Below are 24,672 nucleotides of genomic sequence, written 5' to 3' on the forward strand. Positions count from 1 at the left end.
TTTGCGTGATGGTTTTTCATTGATTCTCTTCTACCTGGCATCCCTTAGGTCACTCGGGGGCCTTGTGCTCTCTCTGCATCCTTTGGGAGCACTCGGGTGCCAGGGAAATCTTCCCGGATAGAGCTGTGGTGTCCAAGGGGCTCCTGCTCCTTCTGCCATCCCCTGCATGCTTGGAAGCTCCATGAGATGGCCCTGTCTGCAGCACCAGTTTCAAAGCGAAGGTCGAAGTGGGGAAAAATAAGTGGAGGAATGAATAATGCAGTGAAATGGGAAACCAAAGCTGGCATCTGCTTGGAAACTCAAAGTTTTCAGCAAGCTGGAACCGAGACATCAATTACAACACCCAAACGGGATAATGCGATGGGAAATAATCCAAATGGGAGAATCCAGATGGGAAAGTGGTGGTTTTATTTTGGCCAGAACATCTTTCTAGGTTTCTGTTTGTAGGCAATGCCTATGCTGTGGCTGTAAATGACTTTAAATCCCCCATCAGCATGAAACTGTCCCATCAGCTGCGTTTCCCTGCTCCTCCCCATCCAAAGGCTGGTGCTCCCTGATACCGATGGGGCTGGAACCCCCTGGCTCTCCCTGTGGCACGGGATCTATTCCTGCCTTGGGAAGGCCTCCTCCAGCTTCCAAAGCCAAGGATCTGCAGGAAGGGGCCCATCCGGGAGCCTCCCGCAGCACAATGTGGGCTCTGGGCAGCCCTGAGCAGGGATTTTGCCGTTGTTTCCAGGCTGCCTCAGCCCCGAGGCCGTGGGATGATGTGAGGCTGGGATACAGGAAACACCGGCTGAGGTTAAGGGAAAGGAACTCTGGATTTCTCTAGCGACACAGGCACTTGGGCTTATTCCTTCCTCCCAGCGTGGCAGGGGCTGAACGGAGCCTGGCCCTGCCTTTGGAGAAGGAATAGAACAGGGAGGGGTGGGGAAAAACAGATGCAAAAGATGCTGGAGCAGCATCACCCTGGTGGTTGGGGACCACAGGGAACACGGAGCACCCACAGCACACATGGGAGGACCCACGTGAAGGGTAAAACCCATCTCGGGGCTTCTCGGAGCTTATTTGTGCTGGTGCATTGCTTCGTTAGGTTGAATGTTTCTGGATGCAGAAACTATTGGGAGCCTCTTTTCTGGTGCCCCACAGGGTCAGAGGGGTTTCTGCAGTGGGGCACAGGGGTTTTCTCCTCTGTGGGGACATGCTACAGGGCATCTGAAGAGTTTAGAGGGGGAAAAACAGGGGGAAAAGGCCCATTTTGGTAGATTATGGGGCTTTTTTTGCAGTCGGTCTGGAACAGAGGGGCAGAGACAGCAGAAACAAGAGCAAAATCAAAGTCTGGGGACCATGGAGCAAATCGGGAGCTTCAAACGCCAGCAAAACACATTTTAGTGCTGCATTTACACAATAAAAGGTTACATTTCAATGCGAGAACCGCTCGGACAAAGGAAGATGCAAGAGGGAAACGCAGTGAAAGCCCGCTCCTCAGGCTGCGCTCCCGTTTCCCCTTGCCCTGCCTGGCTCCGAGAGCTTGGGTCGGTTTGGCAAAGATCCCCAGGGCTTTGTTGGACGTGAGTCTGCATTTTTGCAGAGCAGAAATGCCTCCAGCTGAATAAAAAAAAAAGCAATTCTCTGCTCTCGTTTTGGGTTAAATCCGCGGGGATCTGTGTCCTTTCTCCTAGCAGCCTGGGGATGGCCGAACCCCTGCTACTCCTCATGGAACGGTTTGGGATGAAGGGACCTTAAAGCTCCTCCAGTTCCAAGGGACACCTTCCACTAGAGCAGGACAAACACTCGGTGCTCCCAACCTTGTGCCCATGGTGCTGGCTTTGGGGAGGAGGGGGGGGAAGCAGGGAATTGGATTTCTTCAGGATTAGAGCAGCCACTGGAGAGTTTCCCTGGTGTTGCCCCTGGCTGGGGGATGCTCCAGTGCTTTAGTGCACACTTACATGCTCTTGTCAATAGATGCCGGTTATGAAGACACGAGCGGTGTTGAGCCCTCATGTGTGCAGTTGCCATGTCTATGGGTAGAGCTGAATAGTAATGCTGCTTTAAGGTGGCTTAAACGCTTAAACACAAGTCCTGCGAGCTTGAAGGGCCTTAAATCTTCATGGATTTCATCATGGGTACTTGTGCTGCCATAAGGAATGCTCATAGGTGACTGAAATGGAAAACCAGTCCGTGGGATCCCTGGTCCACAAGGATGAGCTGATGAGTACCTGAGGGCATCTCACCAGTGGGAGCAAGTGCTCCTACAAAGCTGTTGGTCATTCCAAGTGGGAAAACCCGTACGGAATGAGCCGAGACAGCTGAGCACAGCCTGAACCAGCTCCGCGCTGCTCACTCCCTGCCTTAAGTGCTCTTCTTCTGCCCCACTGCCTGCATTCATGTGGTCCAGACTGATCCATTTCCAAGTCACCGCGTTAAAAGCCTTAATGCATCTGTCATACGCCCATGGAGCCCTGGTGCTGCGTGTTCCAGATAACAGCTCATGCTCCAAAGGAGAGCAGCTTCAATCTTGCAACAGCAGAGAGCCTTTTAATGCCTTTTGCCACCTCCAATTGATATCAAGGGTGTTCTATTTGCTGCCCCATGCCTTGCAAGGCAAATCCCCTATTGCAGCACGGGGTGGGAAGCGGGGTGCTGGGGGACGCTGACCCCTCTGTGTCGCCCTGCAGATGTCATGGCGCCCGCAGTACCGCAGCTCCAAGTTCCGGAACGTCTACGGGAAGGTGGCGAGCCGGGAGCACTGCTTCGACGGCGTCCCCATCACCAAGAACGTGCACGACAACCACTTCTGTGCCGTCAACGCCAGCTTCCTCGCCATCGTGACGGAGAGCGCCGGCGGCGGCTCCTTCCTCGTCATCCCCATCGAGCAGGTAACGGCTTCGGGACGCCTCCGACCTGGAGGGCGGATGCAGGATCCATTGGGGCACCCCCTCCTGCGCTGGGATGAGTTGAGGTCTCTGCTGTCATGGAGTCATGGAATGGTTTGTGGTGGAAGGGACTTTAAAGCTCCTCCAGTTCCAGCCCCTTCCACTAGAGCAGTTTGCTCCAAGCCCCGTCCAACCTTGAACACTGCCCGTGATGTCCTTTCCTGGGGTTTCCTTGTGCAGGGCAGGGAGGATTTAGAGCTGCTTTAACGGATCGGGTTTCCCTTTGGGAAGAAAATGAGACCTTTGTTAAAAGCATGGTTGGCATCTCCCAGTGGTGCGGGCAGGGCAGACACTGGGCACACCTCCACCCTACGGAGATGCCACTTGGGTTTGTGGCCCCGGTATTTCACAGCTCCCAGAAAGCAGGGAGACCCCCCCTGTCCTGCCCAGCAGGTCCTTGCCCTTTCCTTGAGCTTGTCCATACAACCTCAGCCCCTCAGATTTGATGCCGAGAGGGAGATCTTGGTTGCACACCCTCGTTTCCTATTGCAAAACCCCAGGGTTTTTGCTCTGTGCACTGCAGCAGACGCCACCTCACACAAGATCTATAGTCAAGGTCCATCACCAGTGCCCAGGAGCCATGTGCTGTGCAGAGAGCCTTGGGCTTCAGTTTGTAGCTGAACCCATCTAAAGGACTTCGTGCAGAGGCATCATGTAGCCCTGTCTGCAGTCTGCTCTATGTCTTGTCTGCAGCGCACATCCTTGCTCCCTTCCCCGTGTATTTGCTTCCCCAGCTCCCTGTGAATCCACACATCTCTTGCTCCTGCAGCTTTAAACTCCTGTAAACTCAGCTGCTGCTTCGGGAGCTGCCCCATGGGACCACGTTTGGTCTCCTGGCAGATGCAGCCAGGCAGCAGCGACCTTGACCACGAAATGAGCATCACCTTTGCTTTGCTTTGCTTTGCTTTGCTCACACAACTTGAGCGCTGCCTTTGGGTACCAGGGTTGCACTGATGCTGTTGCTCTCCCACCGGTGTTCCAGACCGGCATCTTCATCCCATACCCAGGTACTGGGGGATCCACAGGCTGCAGGAGGAGAAGTGGGACACCCATTCTTAGGAGCAGTTTAACATTGGAGGAGCTGCACTCACTCCCCTTAAGGATGCAGTCACCGTATGCGACCTGAAGACACGCCACACGCGTCCCCCATGTGATGTTCACATCTCTTCCGAATCCCTCCTTGAGTCCTGGAGTAGAATCAGCTACAGATGGGAGAAATTATAATCAGGGTTTTAATTGCAGAGCACAGCTTGACTCTTATTAACATTCACAATACCAGGAGCTCTGTCTGAGCACCCAGAGCCTCACACCATGGAGCAGGACCAGGAGGATGCCCATCCAGGCACCGCTTACTCCTGCCCTTAAATCCTCAGCTAATCACTGGGTGTTGCCAGCAAATTACCTTTATACCCTATCAAACACAGCCCTGTCCCACTGGGATCAGAGCAGAGGGAAAACGATGCTGTTTGCATCCTGTTCCCAAGGGCTCGCTGCGGAAATCCTGGCAATGGTGCACCAAATCCCAGCTGGAGCAGCCCGCGTCAAGGGCCTGCACACGCCTTTGTGCAGACTAATCATGTCATTATTTATTTGATATTTAAATAGGTTCTGATTAGCTCATTAAGAGTAAACTGATTTTCTTTGGAAATCAGCAGCCCTCTAATTAATTGGCATCCATATTTAGCTGCACATAATGAAGGTAACCTAGATACTGCAGCTCCACTCCGGCTTTGATTTGCTGCCATCCTTTCCTCACCCCCCTCCCCACGTCTGCCCTCTGTTCTGCTCAGAAATGCTCACCAGAAACCCCCCTGCTTTCTGCTTCAAGTGACAAAGCATTTGCATACGCTGGGCCATATGTTCCTCTGCCTGCACAGCAGAGAGGCTGGCTCCTCCTGTATCCCCACAGCCGTCCAGGGATGCGCGACCCCTTCTGCAAGGCTGAGGAGGTTGGAGACATGGAGCACGGCTGCTCTGTGTTCCCCGTCCTTCCCGAGCCTGCCCATGCGGTGCACGATCCCAGATTCTGGAGCTTTGGCCACTGGGATCCAGCTTCTCCCCATCACTGCAAGGGCTTTGTGCTATAGATATCCCTGGAGAGGGGGCGAAGGAGAGCTCGTGCTCAGGCTCGGCAAGAAGAGGATTTGCTTCCCAAACTGAAGCAGCAGAAGGATTTGGTCCCAGATTCAGCTGCAGGGAGCAATATCCCTGTGTTGTGAGTCAGCAAGGGGCTGAGCAAAGTCCAACCTCACACATCCCTTAGGGCCAGCACTGAAATCTAGCATCCCCATCGACAGCACAAAGCCCCATGGGTGATCCTTCACCTCCTTCTGGGCTTCCAAACACTCCAGGGTGCATTTTATGGCATTCCCAGGCTTTTCTTGGTAGAAATGAAGCATTCCCACAGGTGCCTCGGGCAGCACCAGCTTTGGCTGACCCGGGGTCGGCCAAAACAGCCAGGGAGAAGGAAGCTCCATCCATCTGTGGATCTGTTTCAGCTGTGTGTGGTTGAATGAGCTTGGTTTCAACGGTGTTGGGGTGGGGAAGGATGCTGGGGGCTGCTTTAAGGGGAGTGGGCTGCCTTAAGGGGAGTGGGCTGCCATGCAGCTTGCTCTGCGTGTTGCAGGGCTTCCTTTAGGCAGGGGAAGGGTGCTTGGCATCACCTGCCCTGCCGCAGGAGGGTTTTGTTTCTGTAGGGGATGAAGGGAGCTTGTTTTCCACAGGCAGACAATGTTATCTGCCTGCGTGCCTGGAGGAAGCCGGAGCAGGAAAGGGGAGTCTCTGTTTACCCATGGGAAGCTGAAGTCCAAGGCTGTTGTTCACGTCGTAGATGTGGTTGGTTGGGAGCTGTTTGTGGGGCTGGGCATGGGAAGCCCCTCAGCCCGCTGCTGGGCTGTGCTATGGTGTGAGCAGGGGGCTGAGCCCCACTGGGTGCGTGGGACGCTGATGCCCATCACTGCAGCCAGAGGGGCTGGTAGGAGGCTGCCTGTGGGGGTGACAGCCCCATGGCTGATCCCCACAAGGGTCCCACGCCTGCAGTTCTGTGTTCAACAGCACCAGAGGGACGTGGAGCTGTTGGAGTGAATCCCGAGGAGGCCATGGAGGTGCTGCGAGGGCTGGAGCAGCTCTGCTCTGGAGCCAGGCTGAGAGAGCTGGGCTGGGGCAGCCTGGAGAGGAGAAGGCTCCTGAAGGGGAGACCTGAGAGCAGCTCCAGTGCCTGAAGGGGCTGCAGGAAACCTGGAGAGGGGCTTGGGACAAGGGATGTAGGGACAGGCCAAGGGGAATGGCTTGAACCTGCCCGAGGGGAGACTGAGATGAGCTCTTAGGCAGAAGCTCTTCCCTGTGAGGGTGCTGAGGCGCTGGCACAGGGTGCCCAGAGAAGCTGTGGCTGCCCCATCCCTGGCAGTGCTCAAGGCCAGGTTGGACACAGGGGCTTGGAGCAAGCTGCTCCAGTGGAAGGGGTCCCTGCCCGTGGCAGGGGTTGGAGCTGGATGGGCTTTAAGGTCCCTTCCAACCCAAACCAGGCTGGGATTCAATGAATAACCCCAGGGCAGCAGCTGGCGAGCAGGCGGAGCAGGATGTGTGCTCCGGGCATCCTGCCCTGGCTCCGGCTTGGCTCAGGGTCCTGGTGGCATCTGTTCTGCCTGTGTGCTCACAGCATCACCCATGGGAGCTCTGTGCACGTCCCTTCCATAGGGACACCTCTGCCCCAAGGCTGGGCAGAGAACAGATGCACCCATCACACGTCTGCACCCATTGCTTGTGCTGTGCTTCAGAGCACCAGCAGGTTTTCTGCAGGGACAGTGCAGGTTTCTCTCTATTTCTTTATACATCGAACTAATTCTCATGTCCTTGGGGCTTTTCTATCTTTAAACTGAGGACGCAGGAGCCTCCTGTGCTCTGTGCTACCTATTTCTCCCTGTGAATTTTCCCTCTTACCCGAATTTAGTCCGCAGGAGGTGTCTGCTTTAACCTGGAGCTGGCCATAAAACAAAGAGGCCTGGGGCTTACAGAAAGAACTGACACATCAGCATTGCTGCTCCGTTATCCCATGTCCTTGCGTTTATCAAGGAGACATCAGGAGAGCAGCTGTGGGAAGCCCAGAGCTGGGATTCGGCTGGGTTTAAGCACCTGGATCGGTCAAAAAGCATCAATGCGAGGTTTCAACGTTGGTGATGGATCAGAGGGTGAATGGGGCTTGAAAACGGGCTCCTTGGACCAGCAGGAGCTTGGGAGGGGAAATAGGGATCCTGTCCCCATTGACGCCGCTCTATTTGCGGCAAAGCCGTGGGTCGGGCCCACGGAGCGCAGCAATTGCCGGCCCCCTCTGCCGGTTAAAGCCTGTCCTCGCCGGGATAAGGCGCCGGTTTGCTCCCAGGGAAGCAGGGATCGATTCCCAGCGGCCGTGATGCGATGGAACAGGGACGTTGTGCGGCGTTCGGCTCTGGCATCGAAGAGCTTGAGCCCGGCTGCTGCTGCTGTGGCGCTGGTGAATGCTGCAGCGAGGCTTGGGATGGGGTTAATCTGTGCCACTGCATTGCCACAGGCTGTGGGCATCGCCTTTGAGGGCTCTGCGTGCTGGGGAAGCTCATCTGATGGTGACCCCCAGCACAGGCAATGAGGGTGAGATGGGTCACGTCTGTTTCATTGAACCCCATTTCTAGCCGCACAAAAGGAGGGACTGAGCTTTAAACCTTCATCTCACCAAAACCAGCACGAAGCAGCGGTGATTTCTTTCCCTGCTTCATGATTTCCAGGGCTTAACTGGGTAACAAAAAGGGTAATGAGGCTTTATACATGGATGTGATCATTTTATGGTGGTTAACATGGTAAATCTGGGACTGTTTACCCCAAAGCAACCCTGAGCATGAGTTTGCCAGAGACAGGGATAGCATCACTTGGGGAAACTGAGGCACGGGCGCTGGCGCTGCTTGCTCAGGGTGTGGAGGATGAGGGAGAGGATGGCCAGGCGTGGTTATAAGGGATACAAGCCCTGGTTTAGCCGGTGCTGGAGGATGCACAGAGCACATCCCATCTCCTCCCCTGCTGGAAGCTCCCAGGTGCTCCAGGCTGCTCTCACTGCTGGTGGTGTTCTCCTGGAGGTGGAATCTCTGCTTCCCTCAGAGGTGCCAAAGCCTGAGCTGAGCTTTCCCAGTTTGCTTATGAGGAAGCTGGCTCTTGGCTTCGTGCTTTACTCACTGTTCCCATTCACAGGAGCAGTCAGGAAGCTTGGCAGCGTGTCCACAACAACCAGGTTACTCCCTGCAGGACCCAAAAGCACTCTCAGACCTTTCCCATGCCTGGAGTTGATGTTTCGATGGACAATGTTGTTTATTCCAGGCATGGGTTTCTTTGGGGTTGGGTTTCTCAATGGATTTATAGTACTGAGAATCCCTGGACCAGCTTCCAGGCGGGTCAGTTGTGTGTCCCATCCTTCCCAGGGGATGATCCCGCTGGGAACACGTGGGATTGACCAATCTCCTCAGTCTCGGCCGGCCATGAATGGCTCCCATCTGGTGGTTTGCAGTGCTGGCGGCTGGATGAGCATCCTGGCATAAGGGAGGATGCAAGGGAATAGTAGTGAGGGTGGAGAAAGGCTTGGGGCATCCCTATGCTTATCCAGTTGTTGGAGAGAAACCCTCCAATAGCAGCATCCTTCCACCTGCACGTGGGAATTCCCTTGGGGAATTCTGTGTACAACTGCACGAGCGCTCGGGGCAGCAAACACTGCCTCTTGCTGCAACACCTCCCTTGCATTCGGGCTCTCACGCTCTTGGCTTCGACATCTGTGTCGCAGATGTGATGCCCAGATGGGCCTGGAGCCCTCCGCTTGCTCCCCCTTCCCAGGGGCTGGGCCTTGGGGAGATGCTCAAGCAGCCCTGCTCCGTGGCAATGGGTTTTCTGGGTCCTTGCCAAGGGTTTGTCCCGTTTCCCTGTTGCTTTTGCTGGTTCCTTTTGGCTGGGTTCCTAATGAGAAGGAGTTAACCTGTGGCGACCTTCCCATGTACAGCAACCATGCAGGGATCTGCCCCAGGTCAGGGGAACCGGTGTAACTTCCTCCCCTTTGGCTCTCAAATAGGAGAGGCCCTTAAAAACACAGTAGTAAATGTATTTACTCTTAATCTCAGCCACTGGAGACTCGTGTGTACTCAAGGATTTCCTGGGAAACCCTCTAAAGCCCCTACGGCTCAGGCAGCGCTTCCCTGATCCCTCTACAAGCTAATAAGGGATTAGGGGGCATTCAGGGGAAGCTGCTGGGTGGGGAAGGGTGACCCCGGGGTGGTGGTGGGTGCTCCTTCCTTGCGGATGCTCCCCAGCCAGGGGCATGGATGCTGGATGGACGCTGCTGTTGTTTGTGCCAAGGGCTCCACGCACGACTGCTTTGAGGGTAGGAAACGGAAGGGCTGGGGAATGTTCTGGGTTTGGATTTCCAGGGAAGCTGGTGCAAAGCCGGGTTTAGGAAATACATGGAATCCTGGAATGGTTTGGGTTGAAGGGGCCTTAAAGCTCATCCAGTTCCAACCCTCTGCCACGGGCAGGGACACCTTCCACTAGAGCAGGTCCCTTACCCACACTCATTCATTCCCTTGCATGGGACACAGGATCGCATCCCCATCAGCAGCTCTGTGATGGGCTCATTCCTAACTCAGGAGCCTCCTTCTAGTTAGGGCAGGTTACACCAGGTCCCCACGTGTGTGCTGCAGGTTCACCTTCCCTTCGGGGGCTGAAACCTGTTGGTGTGACAGAACCTCCACCAGGGCCAGTTTCAGGGCAGGGATGGATGAAGAGCCAGGATCCTGCTCCACCTCCTCCTCCAGCCACCGACAGCATCCCTTTGGCTTGCTCAGAGAGCCTGAATTGTGAGGACTGTGCCCATCAGCAACAGCCTGGCTCGGATCTGAGCTGCCACCTCAGCCCTGGTCCCCAACCTGCCTCCTGCCAGCTAAATGTGCTTTCTTCCTTGCATTGACCTGGCAGCTTCACCCCAGATGAGCAGCAGTGATCAAAGTGCACATTTCTGACACTATCGAGCAGCTAAAAGGGCATTTTCCTGTTTAAAGCCCCAGATTTGGCTCTTACTGGCTCTATTTTAAATCAGTTCGGGATTCTAGAGGTAAAACCAAGTGACTTTGTGACAGCTTTGCCAGGGTGACCCAAGCCTCCGGCAGCCGGCGGCTCTGGATGATGCTGTGGCCAGAGGGATGGTCCCTTGAGTCCCCCCAGCTCCTCATCCCCTCCAGGAGGCTTTTCTTTGCCTGGGCTCCACCATCAGCACTGCAAACCCCGGAGCATCCCATGGGAAGGGCAGTACATTAAAGCATACATCACCCATGGATTTTAATGCTGCCTTTTACTCGGAGGCAGAGACAGCCCCTTGGGAAGATGCTGTCACACCAGAAGTGGGGCAATGCCCCCCAGCACCTCCGGGATCCCCCAGGACACAGATCTCCACGCTGGGAGCCAGTGACCCCCTGGAAAAGCGAGATCCAAGGAGGAGCATGGCCTGACCAAGCACTGAGGGTACATGGGCTGTAACACAAAGGAAATCATTGAAGACAAGCCCTTCGTTGAAATACAAACGAAGCCTTCCCAATGCAGAGCCTAAAAAGCAGATTTCATCCCCCCAGAAGTCAGTTTTCCACTAAACTGAGTTTTCCAAAAGGGATGGAGGGGAAGACTTAGGAAAAGGATGCTTTTCACTGAGAACACCTAATACCTAACCCCAGCATTCCCATGCAGCAACGTCGAAGCTCGGCCTCCAGCACCCCTCCTGTGAATTAATAGGATGCAAAGCACAGTTTGATCAGTTATGACATTAAGTACACCAGCAGACATCGCTTCCCCTTATCCAGCTTTCCCCTTATTTTCCTATTTGCATTAGGATGACATTATTAACTCGCTGTCTGGAGCCGGAATCCGTGGAGCAGCTGGTAAATCCCAGGCGGACAGACCCTTTAACAGCATCAGTTAATGCACAATCACTTTAATTCCAAGCAACCAGTCGACTGATTCCCTTTGCCCAGTAGATTTGATGGGGTTTGTCAAAATCCATTAGGCTTTCAAGAGGACAAAACACACTTTGGTTACACGGGGTAGTTTCTGACCAAGAAATCAAGAGGTTTTGGTTAAAATTAAGTTGAATGCAGCGAGGATGCAGGAGATGCTGCAGCAAGGGATGGTGCAAGAGCAGGGGTGAGTTATGCCTGAGCCCATGGCAAATGGACGAGGAGAAGGAGCCAAATAAAAGAAATACAAAGGAAAACCCATGGGAATAAGGGATTCGTGCTGCAGTTTCCCATTGAGTCACTCTTAAAGGACCTTGCCAGCAGCTGTGCGTTAAGCCGCGGTGAATCCTAATCACTGGATCCCTGATCCCGGGCTAGGAGAAGCTCGGTGACCCAGATTCCATCCCTCCGATGAGAACATGCTGGCCTCCAGCAGCTCCCATGTATTCCATGGCATGGGCCTGAAGGAGCAAACCTTCCAGGCACTTCAGCCCCTCAAAGGCCTCCCTTTGCTGGAGCAATGAGGAGCACTTGATTTGTGTTATGTGGGGACATAACCGCTCCATGGTTCTATGCATCCAGGGGCAGAGGGGAACAATGACCCTGGTACCCCACCAGGGGTGGAGCTGGAGGTGTCCCTTTGCCCACATCCTGAAGGCAGCAAGAGCAGGCACCTATTTTTATCCCTTGAACTCGATCACAAACAACCCATATAACTGAGTCCCCGGTGTTTTAAGGCCAGCCTAGTTCTTATCTTATATATGTGGGTTGTGTCCAAGGGATGACTTAGAGGTGTTGCAGCAATTTAAGCAAGAACTGGCTTTTTGCTCTAATCATAAAGCTTATGGAAAGTGCTTTTAAATCAATGAAATAGGCTTGGGGAGGGTTGTGTTTGCCTGTACTGCTCAGCACCTGGAGTGATGGTTTTCTGCATCTCCATCCCTGCATCGCTGCTCTGAGTTCACTGGAGCTGCCACCAACCATGCATTTGGTGGGTGCCCCATCCCTGGAGACATTCAAGCCAGGCTGGATGTGGTTCTGGGCAACCTGATCTGGATGAAGGCGTCCCTGCTCATCGCAGGGGGCTGGAACTGAATGAGCTTCAAGGTCCCTTCCACCCCAACCCATTCTGTGATTCCACGCAGCGCTGCAGCAATTAACAGCCACATCTCCCTGGGAGCTGATGAATCCAAATCAACCTCCCCATCAGCAACAGTGCAGGGGGAGCCCCTGGGCCTCATCCGGCTGCTGGGAGCCCTCCTGCCCGCTGCCCTTGGCTGTGGATGGTAAAGGTGCAGCGTGGTACCCGCAGCATGGCTTTGCTCGTGTTAAGCGGAGCCGGGAGCTCGATGCGGTAGGAGGTCAGTGCTGGAAGGGCCATCAAATATTTAGTGGCTCTGCCGGGCTGACCTACTTTATCCTGCACGTTCCAAGCATGCCAGCACCTCCAGGCTGCGGCACGGAGCCAGCACAGGGGAAGGAAAGGTGATGGGGTGACCTTGCAGGGTCCCTGCAACCCAATGGGGATGGGAGGCTGAGCACTGTCCCCTGCTATGGAGCTCTGCTGGGATGTCAGGACTGGATCATCCCTAAGGATTTCCATCTCTGTGGAAGGATCCCCTCAAGTGGGCTCACGGTTGGGCGATCGGCCTCGTTAAACAAGAGGGTTGTGGATCCCAGAGGATTTGTGCTGCAGAGTACACACGCACACCTTGCTCAACACTGCTTCCACAGTTTGGGATGAAAGTACCAGATGCTTCATGCGTGGCCCAATGGGTGATCCACCTGGAGACCCGAGGGTTGGTTTGGAGCCTCTCGAGTCCCTTCCAGCCCTTTTGCCCGTGGTTTCAGATGGAATATCCACAGGGTAAAACCAATGCCTGGCTTGGCTGGGTGTCTCCTCCAGCCAAAAGCCCCATGCCGGGATGTGCTGGGGACCTCGCTCCCCTAACGAGGCTCCAGCCTTGAAAAGACCAAATTTGTCACTTATTTTCCCTCCTTTTACAGACAGGCCGGATCGAACCGAACTACCCCAAAGTCTGTGGCCACCAGGGCAACGTGCTGGACATCAAGTGGAATCCCTTCATTGAGAACATCATCGCGTCATGCTCCGAAGACACCTCGGTGAGCCTTTAACATACACAGCTTAGGCACTGCGGGTAGGGGATGGATCAACCACCTGTGGAGCAGAGAGGGGATAAGAGATTGCTGCAGAGCCACAGGCACAGTCATGGTGCGGGGGCAGCTCCTCTGCTTGTCCCCAGCATCACTTCTCATCCCAACGTTGCTCTTCCTGTGTCCCCCATGCAAATAAGCCATAGAGCTGTGCACAACGAGGGCTTTGCATTTTCCCCAAGCCCAACAGCAATGCTGGTATTGATCCTTCTTGCTCTCATGGACCGCAGGGGCTGTGACAGCTCTCATGGCCTGATCCATCAAGCGATGGGAGCAGAAGGCTGGGGAATGATGAATCAGATCATCTTTATATAGCTGTTAGTTATCTGCATCCTCTTTGTTTTCTGGACCCAAGTCCATCCCAAAGGCTGCATCACAAAGGAAAGAAAGCCTTTGTACAACGGAGATCAGAGACCACTGCCCATTCTGCATGGCAGAAGACAGGGCTTGGGGGGATCCAGCTCTTAACCAGTTACAAACCTGCCTCTCCTGATCCTTAGCGTTTCACTGCATTACCTCCTGATGTCTCATCCTCTCCTGCAGCTCCGTATATTGGCATTTATTATTAGCTGAAAGCTTGTCAAGGAGGATATTGAGTGGGGAAAAGAGATTCAGATCATGGCCATGAATCATGGTGAGCTGTCTCCCAGCTTGAGTCATAACCTTTAGATTCAGTCGCTGGGGAATAGGAAGTGCTGGGAGGGAGGGAGAATACTGGGAAGACTCCATGAGGATCATTAAACCTGGGAAATGAAGTTAACAGCCCCCCTGTCCAATGGTGGGGGGTGTCCCCTCAATGGGGCTCACGGCTCCTGGTGCGACCCCATGCCCATGGTGCTGCTAATGGGCAGGTTCTGCACCTTTGGGTTTCCCCTTCTCCCTTCCAGGAGGTGTAAGGAGTTTCAGGCCAACAGTATCAAGGGGAGGATGCTCAGGTCCCCAGGGAGTCTGAGCTGCAGCAAACAGAGCATTTGGATGCTCTCTGTCACTGTTGGTCCCAGGCTGGGGGCGAGCACAGTGATGCTGCCAACCCATCCTGCTCCAGACTCCTGCTTCCCTCCATACTGCCCTGCACGGAGAGGACAACCTGTGCAGCCTCATCCCTGGGGCATCACTATGGATTTACCCTCTCCAAGGGGGTGATGAGGATTTAAGGCTCTCTATTAACGGCTGTGGTTAGATGCTGCCTCCCAGGAGGGGATCGCTCCCATGGGCCACCTGGGTCATGGCTCTGCTTGAAACCCTTCCTGTCGTTATTCCTGTTGTTATCCCCTCCCTGTGAATCTGTATCCACTCAGACTGGTCTGGATAAAGGCATCGGTCCTCTCCCAATGCTCTCCCATGGGATATTTGTCCTTGTGGAACAATTATCACCCTCCCTGTGCTCTCCCCCTGCGGGAGACCAGACCACAGGGGGAGCAGATCAAGCTCAGGACACCCATTAGGGTGCAGGATGACGCTGCTGGTATTGGGGCACTGCAGGGATGCAGCATCTTAGAGCTCCTCTGGGTGGGAGTCAGGGTCATGCTGGGGCTCCCAAACCCATCCTGGTGCCTGAGCCATCCCATCCCATCCCATCCCACCCTGTAGGTGCGGATCTGGGAGATCCCCGAGGGCGGCCTGAAGAGGAACATGACAGAGGCTGTCCTGGAGCTGTACGGGCACAGCCGGCGCGTTGGCCTCGTGGAGTGGCACCCAACCACCAACAACATCCTCTTCAGCGCTGGCTATGACTATAAGGTGAGTCCTGTCCAGCCCCATTCCTGCTGCCCGGGGCTGCCCTTGCAAAGGATTTCCCTGCTCGTGGCATGGGAGGCAGCAGGATCCTGCTCACTGGAATGAAATGACCCAGTGTCTGCAGCAGAAGGAGCCTTCTCGTACCCCATCATAAGAGCAAGGACTCCCTACAGGCCCTTGTCCCAAGCCCCTCTCCAGCTTTCCTGTAGCCCCTTTAGGCACTGGAGCTGCTCTAAGGTCTCTGGATCCCATCCCTTCCCTCCGGCCTGTCCAGCACCACACAGCTCAGTGCCATTGGCAAGCTCATTGAGGGCACAGCACAGCACAAGCAGCAGCTTCAGGGCAGCCCTGGATGGAGGGGAAGGGGCTCAGTGGGTGACGATGGAGCGATTCCAGCCACAACAGGAGGTATCAGGCTGCCCAAAGCAGACGTGGGGCTTGCAGGAGGGGTGGGGGGGTCTCCAGGAGCGGAGACACAAGGATAACGTCCCTGCTTCGCACAGGTCCTCATCTGGAACCTGGATGTGGGGGAGCCAGTGAAGATGATCGACTGCCACAAGGACGTCATCCTCTGCATGTCCTTCAACACGGACGGCAGCCTCCTGGCCACCACTTGCAAGGACAAGAAGCTGCGGGTGGTGGAGCCACGCTCCGGCAGGGTCCTGCAGGTGGGTGATGCGAGAGGCAGGGGAGGGATGGGGCATGGAAACGGGACCCAGGGGAGGAATCACACTGAAATGGGTTAAAATACCTGCGCTCGTGATGGGTTGGTTGGATGGGTCAGGGTTCGTGGGTAACACTGTTCTGGGGAGGGGACGGTCCCATCCCAAGCATAGAATCATAGAATCATAGACTAGTTAGGGTTGGAAAGGACCTTAAGATCATCCAGATCCAACCCCCCTGCCATGGGCAGGGACACCTCACACTAAACCATCTCACCCAAGGCCTCGTCCAGCCTGGCCTTGAACACTGCCAGGGATGGAGCATTCACAACCTTCCTGGGCAACCCATTCCAGTGCCTCACCACCCTCACAGGAAATAATTTCCTCCTTAGATCCAATCTAAACTTCCCCTGTTTCAGTTTTAACCCGTTACCCCTTGTCCAGCATAGGAACTGGGAGCTTTTACTGATTTAAGGTTGGTGCAGAGTCGTAGAAATTAGGGGATGGTGGCACAGAAAGTGCCTGAAGGGGCCAACAGGAAACCTGGAGAGGGGCTTTGGACAAGGAACAGGCCAAGGGGAATGGCTTGAACCTGCCAGAGGGGAGACTGAGCTGAGCTCTTAGGCAGAAGCTCTTCCCTGGGAGGGTGCTGAGGCGCTGGCACAGGGTGCCCAGAGAAGCTGTGGCTGCCCCATCCCTGGCAGTGTTCAAGGCCAGGCTGGACACAGGGGCTTGGAGCAAGCTGCTCTAGTGGAAGGGGTCCCTGCCCGTGGCAGGGGTTGGAGCTGGAGGAGCTTTAAGTCCCCTTCCAACCCACCCCGTGCCTTGGTTCCATACCTAACACTGTTGCAGGAGGCGAGCTGCAAGAACCACCGCGTGAACCGGGTGGTGTTCCTGGGCAGCACCAAGTGGCTGCTCACCACCGGGGTGTCGCGCTGGAACACGCGGCAGATCGCGCTCTGGGACCAGGTGGGTGCCAGGACCCCCCCCTCCAACCCCAACCCCAGCCCCGGGTCATGGCTGCTCAATAAAGGGCTTTTACCTCTGCTGCAGGAAGACCTGACCATGCCCTTGATAGAGGAAGAGATTGACGGGCTCTCGGGGCTCCTCTTCCCATTCTATGATGCTGACACTCACATGCTGTACCTGGCTGGCAAGGTACGGGCTGTGCATCCCATCCCATCGCTGCGGCACCTCCTGGGGAGGCAAAAGGGCTTCTCTCCGGCGTGGTGGGAGAAGAACCCTCCACGGAGCAGGGCTGTGCTGAGCCCCCAGCAAAGCGTTATGCAGCTCTTTGGCCACTAAAGCCCGGTTTGGAGAGGTGCCCACCGCTGTTGAACGGGTGGTGATGCATCCCTCTGGGTGATGTAGGGCTGCAGCATCCCCAGCTTGTATTCCCCTACGGATGGGGGTTGTTGTCATGGGCTTTATTCCATCTCACGTGTTCCAAACCATCCCTCTTCCCTGCTCCAGGGTGACGGGAACATCCGCTATTACGAGATCGGCTCGGAAAAGCCCTACCTGAGCTATCTCATGGAGTTTCGCTCCCCAGCCCCACAGAAAGGACTGGGTAAGGATGGAGCTGCTGGTCCTGAATGTGCTGACGAAAGGTGCTTTGTCCTCAATAAAAGCTGCTCATCCCTTTCCTAATGTCCCCGGGGTGACCAAGGTCTGTGCCCCGTGTCCTCAATGTGATGCTAGCAGGGATGGACTCATTGAAGACCTGGAGAGGACGGGTGTTTGGGGTGCTCGGTGCTGGGGAGGCGGATGGGTCCCAGCCGGGTGCAGCACCCCTGGTTATGCCTGTGCCTCCTCGCAGGGGTGATGCCCAAGTACGGGCTGGACGTGTCGGCCTGCGAGGTCTTCCGGTTCTACAAGCTCATCACGCTCAAGGGGCTGATCGAGCCCATCTCCATGATCGTGCCGAGGAGGGTGAGTCCTCTGGGGAGCAAGTTGGGTGGGATGGGGATGATCCCATTGTGCTGCTTCACTCACCGGGCTGCTGGCTGGCCCTGTGGTTCTGATGGGATTCCCAAGGGAGGTTACTCAAGGCTCAATAGGAATGATTTTAGGAATTCCCCATCCCTGGCAGTGCTCAAGGCCAGGTTGGACACAGGGGCTTGGAGCAAGCTGCTCCAGTGGAAGGGGTCCCTGCCCGTGGCAGGGGTTGGAGCTGGGTGAGCTTTGGGGCCCCTCCAACCCAAACCATTCCACGATTCTATGAAATTCCTCTCTGTGTTGCTCCTGGCCTTGCTGCCGTTGCTTTGTCCAAAATCAGCTTGCCGCGTTGGGATGGGTAACCAGGGGCTTGTCTCATGCGAGCTTCGGGGGGTGTTTCTGGTGAAGTATCTCAGAGCTGGAGCAGGGTTTGTTGTTTGCCATCCCGGATTTGCTGGCATTCCTCATCTAAATTAGTGAGGCAAACCCCAGTTCATGGCCTCCCGCTGCCCTGGGTGGAGAGGATTAAGCACAACCACGTGCAGCACATTAGGATGTGCAGCTCAAGCTGAGCAGTCGCAAAGGAGGTGCTTTTCTATCCCCCTGTTTGCAGTCAGAGACGTACCAAGAGGACATCTACCCCATGACCCCGGGGACGGAGCCAGCCCTCACCCCGGATGAATGGCTCAGCGGGGTCAACCGAGGTAAAGCCATGGATGCTGTGCTGGGGGGTGACAAGGGATGCAGGATGGGACCGCGGCCGCCCCTGACCTCCTTCCCCCCCCCTCTGCTCCACACAGATCCCATCCTGATATCGCTGAAGGAGGGCTACAAGAAGACATCCAGCATCATCTTTAAGGCCCCGGTGAAGGCGAAGAGGAGCGTCCTTGTGAACGGCATAGACCTCCTGGAGAACGTGCCGCCGCGGACGGAGAATGAGGTAAGGCAGCGTGGGATGGGGACGGGGACAGCCAGGGGTGGTCCCTGATGGGATGGGGATGGGCTTCCTGGACAGCCACCGCTCTGCAGGTCCCAAACAGCACCTGGCCACTGTGTTGCCTTGTGGCTTGAAGCCTCCAGCTTCACGTTCACCACAGAGCACCCAAAGGAGCGGTGTTCAGCTCCCAGATGAGTTCTTTTTTACTTAAAACCCTCTGGGAACAACGTATGGAGGCGCTGCGGAGGCATGAAGTCCCGAAAGGAATCCGTATTGCTGGAGCTGAGTTGGCACACTGCATGTGTGGGGTATCCCGATGCTAGAGGGTGATGTATTGAAGCAGATCAAGTTGTGTTGCAGAAGGAGCTGGGTTGTGAAGGAGCTCCGGGGGGGCTGTCAGGAGGGTGAAGCCCCAGAGCCGGTCCCTCCAGCTCCATCCATTCCCTTCCAGCTCCTCCGGATGTTCTTCCGGCAGCAGGACGAGATCCGGCGGCTGAAGGAAGAGCTCTCACAGAAGGACATCCAGGTCCGGCAGCTCCACCTGACCCTCAAGAACCTGCGGAACAACCCCAAGAACAATTAACTTGCAGGGCTGTTTTCTAAACGAACTGCCTCTGTTTATACTCGCTCTTTACTCTCCCTGTATCCACTCACACACCACACGAGCCACAACCAAGTGACCTGCCAAGAGCCCGCAAAGCTAACTGGAAATAACGTCCTCCTCGTCCCGTCTAGCACTAAAACTGCTTTAACCGAGAGCTACTGCATGAGAGGCAGCCGGGGGGGGTCCCAGCCAGCCCCCGGGCCATGAGCTTGGAGTAAGTAGTGGAGCCGCATCCCCTCCGTCGGGATGAGGCGGCACGGGGAGGGCGCGAAGCTTCGTTGCTGTGCGTGTGTTTCCTATGCAAAGACGCGAGGGCGGGCGCAGAACTGGAACAGGGGTGGGAAGGGCTTGGGTCACAAACACAGGGTGGGATGTGGGGACCCTTCCCATGGCAGCGGCGGTGGAACAGCTCCAGCACGGCTGGGTTTGGGCAGGAGCAGCCGGTGAGGGTCACAGCCTGCGGAACGGAGTCGCTCCGCACGTGTGCGTGCATCCATGCACTGGGTCCTTAACCCCCCCCCCCCGAGAGGCTGGGTTCCCAAACAGAGAGGGGTTTTGCTCCCTCTGTCTCTGCAAAGAGGGACTCATCGTCCTCCCGTCCGCTGCCAGTGCCATGGGGAGGGGGACAGATGTCACCCAGCTCACCCCAGGGGTGAGGGTACCCAAGGGATGGATGCAGTGGTGCGGAGCTGTGCGCGGTGGGGTTCAGCACGCCTGTACAATCAGTGTTTTGTGGATGAGCACAGGAATGACACCAAATACTGCTGGTTTACCTATATATATATATATATATTCACTAAACCCAGTTGCTGAACTGCCCAGCACCACCAGTGTGATGGATTCTCCTCCCCGTTAACTCACCCTGTGCCCGCACCCGCTGCTCCCCCCTCTTTACATGTGCTGTCATTGCCTATTATTTATGCTACCACGGAATAGTGATGAAATAAAATGTTTTCAAGATACCAAACCCTTGCCTGCTCCTTCGTTGCCTTGCCAAGGGCTGGCCCCCACCCGAGAGAGGGTGGTGGCACCTAAAAGGGCATTTTTGGGTGCGCATAGAGGTGGATTCTGCCTCTGCTGCAGCAACTCCCCTGGGCTCCCAGGTCCCCGCAGCATGGATTGATGGTGGCTGGATGCTTGGGTGATGCTGTGGGCTGCACAGGAGTTAGGGGTGAGGCACAAGGAGCACAAGCACTGCCAGGGACGGGGCAGCCACAGCTTCTCTGGGCACCCTGTGCCAGCGCCTCAGCACCCTCACAGCGAAGAGCTTCTGCCTAAGAGCTCAGCTCAGTCTCCCCTCTGGCAGGTTAAAGCCGTTCCCCTTGGCCTGTCCCTGCAGGCCCTACTTAAGAAGTCTGTCCTCATCTTTCTTATAACCCCCCTATGCATAGACTGGCCCCAAATTTGAGGTGGTTCTGCTGCCAGAGCAAGCAAGAAGGCAGCACGAGGGCTGCTCAGACAGAAATAGAGCTTTAAGCTTTATTTCCTCTTTTATTCAGGCACTGAGGACTGTGTTATCACTTGGTGTTGGGTCTGGAGTTTCCTGGTTTTATCCCATCTCATCATGGGAGGAGAAACCACAGCAGAACCACATCTCAGCTGCTTTGTGCAGAGCAGCAGCGGCTCAGCTGAGGTTATCGATGTCTTACGGCCTCAGCCACAGAGGTGCGTTGGGACCTCCTGCACTACATTCTCTCTTGTAAAGGCAGAGCCAAGGTTTCTCCAAAGCCCCTTGAATCAATGCACAATGAGCCCAATGACACCTGGGTGATTCAGAGCCAGTTCCAGCCCTGCAAACAGCAGCACAAACCTGGTGGTGCTGTGGGCGAGGGGATGTCCTGGGCTGGGGATGTAGGATGCTGTCCCCTGGGCTCTGAGTGGGCTGAGGCGGGCAGGGAACAGCAGCCAAACGTGCTCATGGGGCTGCCGAACCCTTTGGGATTCATCCCAAATCAGTGGTGCTCTTCCCAGGGAAAACCCTGGCCCAGGTTCCTGCTGCTCCTCTTGGACCATTCCGCTTGCTCCTGGCTTTCCCAGCGTTTCCTCCTGCATCATCCCCATGCTATTTAAAGCAGAAAAGCCCATTACTGGGGCAATAAATACATCAGATTTTAGCCCTGAACTCCCTGCACTGCTGCAACCTGATGACTTGAGCACAGCACCGGGCCCCATCAGCTGGGTGCAATCCTGCATCGCTGCAGGGACCTGCTGCATCACCCCTGATCCTGGAGCTTTTGGGCTGCTTGGGAACCCTGAGACCTGCTCCAAGCCCTGCCCCATGTCCCTGCCCTATGTCCCTGCCCTTCTGATGAACCTGAGGTTCTGATGTACTTCAGATGCTTCTGGGTACTTTTCAAGGGTCTAAATAAGACCAAGAGGTCTGTAACCTCCTGCTTTTCCCCTCCCATCCTTCCCGCAGACATTCTAGTTCCTTTCAAGCCTCCCCCTTTCCCCTTCCTCCTGCTGAGCCCCCCCATGCTTCCCAGGACCAGCTCCCTCCAGGAGCTTTACCCAGCCTCAGTAATCCACACACATCCAGTTCACCTGCAGCATTTCCCAAGCTGTCCCCATCCAGACCCAGGCTGAGGTCTCACCCTTCCTGTCCTGCCTTTAACTGCAACCACCTCCCATCCCAGCAGGCATCTTCAGGGATAAGGAAAGGAAAAAGGCTCCCAGATCCCAGCTGTCTGCAGCCAACAGCCCCTTCCTCCTTCCAGCCACAGGGTGATTTATCCCCTGCTCTGCTTCTCCCCTCCATGTTCCTGCTGTCCCTCTGCGCTCATCCTTATCAACCTGACCTACTTTCTGCTTCCTGGAGGGCTCCGCTTTGTTCGCGGCTCGGCCTCCTCGTACGCTTCCGAGCTGTGGCATCAGTGTTAATTCTCTGCTTTCCAACGTCTTGAACAGACGAAAACACCCCTGAACCTGCAGATGAAGACACAAAATCAGGGCTAAAATGGGCCAAATGCAGAGGAGAAGCCCCTACGGGGGTTGTTTTAATGAAAATGGGAGTTTTCCCATCAGTTTGCTGAGGACGATGCTGGTTCCTCCTTTTTCTGACACACTTAAAACCAAGGGGAGCTTTGCTCTCACAGAACTTGGTTCCAGGCACGCACCCAGGGACCCTCCATGCAAAAAGTATGAAGCATTCTCATGAATTTAGTGCACCTTTAGGAATTCTGCTGCTTTTGGACCTAAATCCCCAAGATCTGGGGATCCCCAGAGACCCGAGGTCTCCAGAATCAACTTTCCCATCCCCTCCCGGAGCCTTTTAAACACAAGAAGGGGAATTTGGTGCAGAAATGGAGCTCCAAAAGGATTTGTGTCTTGGTGAGCGCTGGGTACATGCCACGTGCCCCATCACCCTGCCTGCCTGATGACAGTGCTTGGACATACCTTCGGACAGATGTGGCGCTCCAGATGTTCCACAGCATCCGTCAGGGTTCAGGAGGGAACCACGGTGGCACAGGTCCTTGGTGGTTCCTGAACAGCACTGGGAAACCACACTGATACTAAGCACTTCCAGCAAAGCTGTGGTGCTGGAGCAGGGAGCGCTGGTGCTCCTCATGGAAGGTTGTGCAGGGTGAAGCGCTCGCCCGGTGCTGCCTCTGCTGCCAGCTCCTTTCTCCGCACACGTTTGGCAAGTGCCAAGTGCAATGGCAAAAGAAAACCTCCACAGAGAGAGCTCAAGTCTTGCCAAAAACTTCTTCACCGGGTTTTTATCGGCTCTGGGCAGAAGGAGCAGAATCAGCAGTGACAGCGAGCAGCTGACAGCAGAGAAGTCACACGGTGACGTTCTTGGAACCGAGTGAGAATCACAGAATCCCAAATTGGTTTGGGTTAGAAGGGACCTCAAAGCCCACCCAGCTCCAACCCCTGCCATGGCAGGGACCCCTTCCACTGGAGCAGCTTGCTCCAACCCCTGTGTCCAACCTGGCCTTGAGCACTGCCAGGGATGGGGCAGCCACAGCTTCTCTGGGCACCCTGTGCCAGCGCCTCAGCACCCTCACAGGGAAGAGCTTCTGCCTAAGAGCTCATCTCAGTCTCCCCTCGGGCAGGTTAAAGCCATTCCCCTTGGCCTGTCCCTACAGACCCTTGTCCCAAGCCCCTCTCCAGGTTTCCTGTAGGCACTGGAGCTGCTCGGAGGGATCTGAATCCTCCCTCTGTGGTTCGTGCAGTGAATCAGGGCACGGCTGCTGCCTGCGAGGAGGATGAGGGCTGCTGCGAGCGAAGCTGTGGGCTGTGCAGGGCCATTGCTTCTCTTGCAGGAAGCGCTGTCATTGCAGCAGGGAGGAGGAGAGCTTTCGAGATGGAGGTGGGAGGAATTATTTGCATGAGCAGGAGAGAGCAGCAAGCTGGGACACGGAGGGAGAGCAGTGCTGCCTGCCCTGGCCTCTCTGGGCACAGGGAAAGCATCACGGGGCCTTGTCTCAGGTGTATCAGCACACTGACTTCAGTAACAAAGGCCGATGTGACCCCCAGGAAGCTGAGCATCAGGATGAGCTCCACGCAGCTGGATCACTAACCAGGTCTCGTTTTTAAGGACCCTGCAGGGCATTTCTTCCCGTAATGTGGACTGGAAATCCTCAATCACCTCGTTCCTAGGGTGAAGTCTGTAACCACGAGAGATGTCTGCATGTCAGCACGGCATGATTCACTCTTACTGAAACATCAGGTACCTGTAAAGAGAACTGGCAGAGGTTCTTGGTTGAAACAGGGATTGCCCTGCAGAAGACCAGGGCAGTGATTTAACATCCACCAAAGCATGGCAGGGCAGGGCGAGACCCTCCTCTGTCACTAAGGAATCCACTTCAGGTATGGATGGTGGGTTGTTACAACCAGCTGGCACCCCCTTGGGCAAAAGGATGAAGGAACAGCTTTTCCCATCACAAATTCCTGAGTTTTAAGGATATACCATTTAAACTAGTGGTGGGGACCTGCTGCAGAGCCCAGCCTTGGCTTACCAGAGCCAGGAGCCATCTCCTCCTGCATAACTGGATAATGCTGACAATGATTTGGGCTTAGGAAGCGCTCCTGAATTTCAGCAGCACCCCAGCTCTTGCTCTAAGCACCAAAACCAGCTCAGGTACAAGAAAGCATCATCAAATCTACCAAGGAGAAGCCATCCCTGAGGTGCCAAAATGCAAACACCCAGGCCATTATGCTGTTAAGACTATATAGATTTGCAGTGCCCATACATTCAGCTTGGCACATAACAGCTGGGACTGAGAGCATCTTGGTCTCAGCTTGCACACATCGACAGGGAAAGACTCAGCAGGACATTTGAGGCACACTGAGCTTTAGGACAGGTTCAGGACAGCAAGACAAACCAAAGCACCCCAGGAACAAGCTTGGGCCAGCCCCACACTGCAGCACGACCAGGGCTCCTCAAATGACTGCGCAGTTAAAAGGCCAACGGAGAGCAGAAAGAGCAAAGTGACACAAAACCTGGCACCTGAAGGAGCTGCTCTCCCCCATTATTCATTCCTGACACTATTCCTACCTGGGTTTTCCTGCTGAACTGTTATAAAACACCGGGGCTTGGGTTTTTTCCAGGAGTTGGGAAGTTGCTAAGCATCGCTGCGAGTTGCCAAGTACCTTCAGCCAGAGCTTACGTATGCAACAGAGCGCTCAGGATAACAAGCCCTTGGTTCTCCGCAGAAGACTGTACTTACATGCT

The 24,672-nt window shown here is 55.3% G+C and overlaps 1 protein-coding gene across 3 annotated transcripts in view; it reads left to right on the forward strand.

The window, feature by feature from the left end:
* The window catches only part of CORO2B (coronin 2B), a 33,902-nt gene extending 14,735 nt beyond the window's left edge, over positions 1-19,167 (forward strand). For 2 of the 3 annotated variants that reach the window (XM_057430493.1, XM_057430492.1), the window contains 10 exons: positions 2,676-2,876; positions 12,947-13,063; positions 14,705-14,854; positions 15,355-15,519; positions 16,366-16,482; positions 16,567-16,671; positions 16,987-17,083; positions 17,333-17,445; positions 18,065-18,391; positions 18,840-19,167. In XM_057430493.1, coding sequence (XP_057286476.1) covers positions 2,676-2,876; positions 12,947-13,063; positions 14,705-14,854; positions 15,355-15,519; positions 16,366-16,482; positions 16,567-16,671; positions 16,987-17,083; positions 17,333-17,445; positions 18,065-18,391; positions 18,840-18,971 — 1,524 coding nt within the window. In that variant the 3' untranslated portion in view covers positions 18,972-19,167. The remainder of the gene's footprint in view (positions 1-2,675; positions 2,877-12,946; positions 13,064-14,704; positions 14,855-15,354; positions 15,520-16,365; positions 16,483-16,566; positions 16,672-16,986; positions 17,084-17,332; positions 17,446-18,064; positions 18,392-18,839) is intronic. The other variant, XM_057430495.1, reaches the window with a different exon arrangement.
* Positions 19,168-24,672: the final 5,505 nt, after the last annotated feature.

Source organism: Pezoporus wallicus, unplaced genomic scaffold (assembly GCF_028554395.1).
Source record: "Pezoporus wallicus isolate ANWC-B61680 ecotype Strahan unplaced genomic scaffold, APGP_CSIRO_Pwel_v1 contig_14831, whole genome shotgun sequence".
Classification (NCBI taxonomy): Eukaryota; Metazoa; Chordata; class Aves; order Psittaciformes; family Psittacidae; genus Pezoporus; species Pezoporus wallicus.